Here is a 6,000-nt window from a genome sequence, read left to right as displayed (position 1 = left end):
ATCTACAACCCTAAACTCACCCTCCTCAACTTCTACCTACACGCTATAATAACTGCGACCGTTTTCCTCACCCTAAACACAATCAAAGTCCTAAAGCTATCTACCCTAATAACTGCATGGACCAAAATTCTGTCACTGAACACAATACTACTCCTAACCCTACTCTCTCTCGCAGGACTCCCTCCCCTGACAGGATTCCTGCCCAAATGACTTACCATTCAAGAACTGACTAAGCAAGACATAGCCCCCGCAGCCACACTTAGCTCCCCCCTGTCCCTGCTAAGCCTGTTCTTTTACCTTCGTCTCGCATACTGCGCAACAATTACAAACCCCGCGCCGCCTGGAGCTGCCAGGGACGGGGACAGGGGTGCCAGCAGCCAGGCGGGGGATGCGGGCCAGCATCCCCGGGCAGGGCTGGGGAAGGGGGCATTCCATCCCACGGCGCCGCTCCCATCCCGGAGCCTATCGAAAGCAGCGGTTCCAGCGGGGGCTGCCGCCGTGCTCCCCGGTAAGATCCGGGCTGCGGGCGCTGCCTGCGGGGGTTTTGGGGCTGGCGAGATGCAGCCGGAGGATGCTCCGCGCTCCCTTCGCCACGCCGGGGCTGGACCAGCCTCGGCAGCGTGCGCCTGCGCTGCCAGCCTTCCTCCCCCTCCCGCTGCTGCTCCTCCTCCTCCTCCCCCCGCTGCCGGCCCCTCCTCCCGGCTCTCCGGTGCCGGCTGCCGGGGCCGGCGGGGCCGCGGTGTCCGGGAGCCCCGGGGTTATGCGCGGCTGCGGGCGGGGCGCAGGGCCAGGGGCAGCCCGCGGCCGGGGCTCGCAGGTGTCCGGCAGGAGCGGGGGGCGCTGAGCCCCAGCAGCACCCGCCGGCCCCGGGAAGGGGTGAGCGGGGGAGGAGGAGGAGGATGATGCTGCTGCTGAGGATGCTGAGGATGCGGCGGGCCGGAGCGGAGCGGGGGTACCCGGGCAGCGCCTGGCTGTGCTGCTGGCTGCTGGGCTGGCAGGCGGCCGCCCTGCAGCTGCCGCCCTGCGAAGAGGTGAGGTTTTCCGAGTCCTCTTTGGCTTTTCCCCATCCGTAAGGGCGGCTGGGGGGTACGCACCGGCTGGGGAGGAGGGTGGTATCCCAGCCAGGGGGTGCTGCTGGCTCCCCAGAGCTGTTCGGGGGATGGCAGAGGGCTCAGACCCACGGGAAAGGACCCTCAGCCGCGGCTCTGGGGCGGCCGAGCCCCCCCGCATCACGAGCAGAGCGGCTCCCTGGCCGTCGGTCGCGATCCGCACTCCCCACTCCCCTTGCCCGTGGTGATCCCTGCTCCCTTCGGTACATGGAAATAGCAGAGTCCCCCCTCCAAACCAAGGGGGCTCGGCCGGCCTCGCTGTTTTTCTAAATACCGTGTTGGATCAGCGCAAAGGTGGAGAGTAAGGGAGGGATGGTGCGAGAAGCTGTCCCGCCCGCCCGGGGCCAGCTCGGTGTGTCCGGGGCTGAGCCGTGCGTGTGCCATGGCGAGGGAAACTTTCTGGCTCTCTACTGCTGTAGGAACCCGAACCTGGAGGGAGTCGGTGTGCTCGGAGCGGGGACGCTCCGCACGGCTCTGCGGGATGCGGGGATGAGGCGGCCGGACAGGGATGCGCTGCCCCCGGTGGCCCCTGAGGTTTTCCGGGGAAGGAACCTGGGCTTCATGAAGCTATTTTCCAGGGTTTCCAGCCTCACTTCTACATGCAGGGAAGTCCTCTCTGCTACTGTTAAACAGCAAGTGGGTCTTTGCTGTGTTTTAAGCCAGCAGTAGAGTGAGGAGGCTGGGTACCAGCATCCCAGACAGGTCTAGGTGGCCGGAGCTCTGCTCAGGCAAGCAGAAACCTGTAAATGCATTAACAACAGTCAGTCCCCTTCCTTCTAACCCCCTCCTATCTGAGGATGCTCTGGGACCAAGAGCTTCCCCAGGTTACCTCTTGCAGTTGTGCTGTTTAGCAAGAGGGAATTTGTCCATTCCCAGGGTGGGCTGGGGGTGGGTGACTGCAGCCAGAGGGGAGCACTCGGCTGGTGAAGGGTCCTGATCCATGCTTGGAGGCTACTGCAGCATGGGACCTCCTTGGCTGGAGGTGCAGAAGACCTTCCTGTGGTGAAGGAGAGCATTTCTGACCTGGGGAATATTCTCTCTTTGCCTATGAAATTTCCTTGTTGCCTTCCAAGTGGCAGAGCTCAGCGCTAGCCTAGCGTGGGAAATCTTGCAGTAGGGAGAGGTGATGTCTGGCAAATCAGTGTCTGTTTTGGGCTTGTTTCTCCTAAATGTTGATCATTCTTAGGGCATGTTTTTCCTAAATGTTAGTCATTCTCAGAGAGAGGAATTTATGCAGCCACCTGCTTTAAATTACCTATCTGCCTTTTCAGCTAGTGAAGGGAAACAGGTACTTTTAGAGCTGTTTTCATCCTAAAGTCTTTGCATCAAAAAAATGAAAACCTCTGCAGACGGTTAAAGGTGAGAGCTGAACCTGTGCAGTGGTACCAGAAGTGTAGAGATGGTATTTTAAGCATCTTGCATTGGGCTTTAGGTGTGCAAATTCTCTCCAGAGCCCTACTCCTGTACACCTGTGGATCTGGACCTGTGTGCTTTTGCTTTCTTTTCAGAGAGGCTGGAAATGTTGTTTTACTTGAGTTGAGTGCTCTTTGAAACAGAGACAGCCCTCACTCACATGGTTAAAAAGCTGTGTGTTGCTTGTGCTGGGGTGTGTGCAGCCATGAAAGTGTGTGTCCCAGGAAATGTAATTACAAACATGTCTGGAGGGAGAGAGAGGGGAGAAAAAAAAGGGAACTTATGAAGAACCAGGATAGCAGATGAACTACTTTACAAAAGGAAAGAACAGAAGTTAATACTTTTTGTCTCAAAAGATTGCCATTTGCCCTAATTCAGTCCAATTTGAGTGACCTGGGTGTATTGCCATTAACAACCTGATGAGATTGACTCTGATTTGGGCAGACTCAGACAGGGATGAAGTTATGCCATAAGAAAGCACAGCCTGTCAGAGGGTATTGCAGTCCTTTAAAGACTTGGTAAATGTCTTTTGTTTTATACCCAAAAAGTCTGAGAAGCACAAGGCTTAATGTACTGACAGGTAGTTCATTTTCAGTCTATAGGGGACCCTTCTTTAGCAGCACTTTCCCCACTCCTTCCTTGGCTACTTGTTTTTGGTTCCCTCACTTATGACAAACACAGATATCTGCTGGTTTGTGAGATTTCTGTGCTGGCACAACATTTGGAGCAGTGGGATCTCTGGCTGTGCCTGAAGCTCTGTGGTGCTCTCATTACACAGATAGTAAAATAATAATGTCTAGCAATGTCACTTTCCAGAAACCTTTTTGTCATTGACTCCATTGGCCAGGGACTGTAGTAGTTCACAGAGCACACTGGATTTAGGAGAGGTGTGTTTGTGCTGCAAACCAAAGGTACAAGCAGCTTCAGTGAATGCTCCTGGGAGTTTTTGGAGTAAATTGATACAGCCATGAGCTTCTGTTCACAGCAGTGCTCAGTCCAGGCTGTGATGGTCATTCACATCGAGAGCCCTCCCTGAGCTCACCAGTGCCAGCAGCAAATTTCAAGGTGATTTGTGCATCTCCAAGAAATGGAGTCAGGCTCAGCTTGGATGGCTGGGGTACCTCTGGGGTACAGAACCTGGGGAGACCCATTTCTGTGCCCTGTGCCTCTGGTGACCTGGCAGCTCAAATTAGGACCGTGGTAGAAGAACAAATGCAGATTCTGTCTTTGCATTGGTGAATTCTTTCTGCTGTGCCAGTGATGATCAGGGTACTCATGCAAATATTTCATGTGTTGCATAAATTATGACTTTGAGTGGAATTGATGACACCCATGCTTTTCACTGCCATTAAATACACATTAAGCTGTTATGTTGGAAATGATGAGGTATTCATGCCAGTCCCCATGCTGCTGCAGGGACAATGGTTGTTACATCTTATATTCCAGTGTTTTGTGCTTTTTCTTTTCTGAACTTTTCAAATGAATGGGTCTTCTTCAGCTTCCCCTTAGACATTCACCCAAATGTGAGCAGATTTTGCTTTTAGGACATTTGATACTCAGCCTAAATGAGTCTTTTCTTCATTTCATCTTTCCCTGTGCTGATTTTTGCAATAATAATAAAAAAATTGAACTCCCCGAGTGACTCTTCTGTTGATTCCCATTCAGCCAAATTGCTTTCAAAGAGAGATACAGAGTATCCTGCTGGCAAAGATGTTTTCTTTCATACTCCTGTGCAACTCTCAGTTATTATGCAGATTGAGAAGTGCCTTTGACATTGATAATAAATGTGATTCTGATACATTGCATAGTTTACCTGCTGTTTTAGTAGACAGGTAAATTAAAGGGTAATGCTAAATGCTCTCTTTAAGGGAATGTATTTTTGCACTAGTCTGCTAGAATCCTTATGGAAAAGACAAAAACAATATAAGAAATTTTCCTGGAAAATGAGTCTTATAAAATCACTTGAAGGCAAAGGCATCTTAAGAATAAAGGGAAATTGAACTTAGGGCAAGTAAGGGGGATTTGGTGTGCTGAAATAGTGCCAATTCTCACGAGGAGAAAAGGTTAAAAAAATTGAGTATGCCTAAGCTAAGTGTGAAGTATTTTAAGTATATCAGTACGTTAAATCAGGATATTAGGTACTGAGCTAAGCAGTGTGGGAAGCAAGGTGAAATTCTGTCTTTGCATGTAAAGGATGGAGAGGAGATGTGTCAGTCCTGGAAAGGTGTCACATAAGCCAGCATGCCTGTCACCAAGTGCACATGGCAGGAGTGGCAGGGATGTGTGCTGGCAGGAACCTTGGTATCTGAAACACTCCTGTGCTGTGAGTGAGCTGGACCTGCTCGGGAAGAGGTCTGGAGTCATTGCAGAAGGCTCTGTGGAGGCAGTGCATGTGCTGGTGGTGGAACAATTTGGGTGGGTGAGTAAAAGGAAAAGAAAAGAATAAAACCTGTCAGAGGGGTTGTGTGCCCTGTCATTAGTAGTCAGGAACCGTGAATGCTGTGTTTGTTCTGCAGCTGGTTAATGAGCACACAGTGATCACAGCAGAGGGTGGGGCTGTCTTGGTGAGGAGGGAGCAACTTAACAGAGCAAGAAAAAGAATTATTCCATGCATTAATGCATGGGATAGAGAAAATTAATGAGATGCAAATCTATGGGATAAGGTAGAAATAAAAATGATTTTTGTGCACTTGAGAGGCTACATGCTTTTATTATTAAAAGGTAATATTTTTTTTATTTTTATGTGACCATAGACAACCTTTGGGTTGATCAAATGCAACTATTTGATTTCTGAGATTCATTTAGTCTCTGTTGGCTTGAAAATCTTTGAAGGGATTAGCTTATTTAGGAAGGAATTCTCCTTCTAAGTTGGTTTCCTTGCTGCCTCTTATTGGTACCCTCATCCATTTCTCTGAAGCATCTGCATTTGCCATTTTGGCAACAGAGCAGGTGCTACCTATACCAGCTTCTGGGATGATCCAATGTTGTATTCCCTAATTTCTAACCACCTTGAGAGATATTATATTAGACACTTAACCTGTGATTGATTCATAGCCAGCAGAAGAGGCTGGGGAAAGATTTCTACACAGACCATTTTATTTCTTTCACGTCTTGCTACACAGATTTTGCCTTTGGGGGGGAGAGAGAAATGTACAGCTTCCATTTTCCATGGTGATGAAGGGTCATAAAGATGAGGAAAGAGGAGCAAAAAACAGGCTACAAAACTGCTGACAGTGAAGCTGATGGAGTGGAAACACGTGCACAAAAGGTGAGGAGAGAGATGCTAAAACACAGGTACCACAGCAGAAAGCACAGGAGCAGATCAAGGTGGGGGAAGCACAGGGAGATAGGTGAGGTGTCAGAAATGAAAACCTGGCAAGGAAGACAGATGCTGGCATAAAAACTGGATAGTGAGCCATGGCTGTAATGATTCAAGGGTAAGAGAATTAGTCATAGTGGAAACTGCTGTAACAGACCA

At 50.1% G+C, this 6,000-nt stretch overlaps 1 protein-coding gene across 1 annotated transcript in view; it reads left to right on the top strand.

The window, feature by feature from the left end:
* Positions 1-668: 668 nt before the first annotated feature.
* The window catches only part of ELAPOR2 (endosome-lysosome associated apoptosis and autophagy regulator family member 2), a 100,994-nt gene continuing 95,662 nt past the window's right edge, over positions 669-6,000 (top strand). The window contains exon 1 of the mRNA XM_071424047.1: positions 669-1,031. Within this exon, the coding sequence (XP_071280148.1) occupies positions 900-1,031 (132 nt within the window). The 5' untranslated portion in view covers positions 669-899. The remainder of the gene's footprint in view (positions 1,032-6,000) is intronic.

The sequence above is a fragment of the Agelaius tricolor genome, unplaced genomic scaffold, assembly GCF_023055355.1.
Source record: "Agelaius tricolor isolate 1412-34295 unplaced genomic scaffold, bAgeTri1.0.p SCAF_3, whole genome shotgun sequence".
NCBI lineage: Eukaryota > Metazoa > Chordata > Aves > Passeriformes > Icteridae > Agelaius > Agelaius tricolor.
This window is presented reverse-complemented; position numbering and strand designations above follow the sequence as displayed.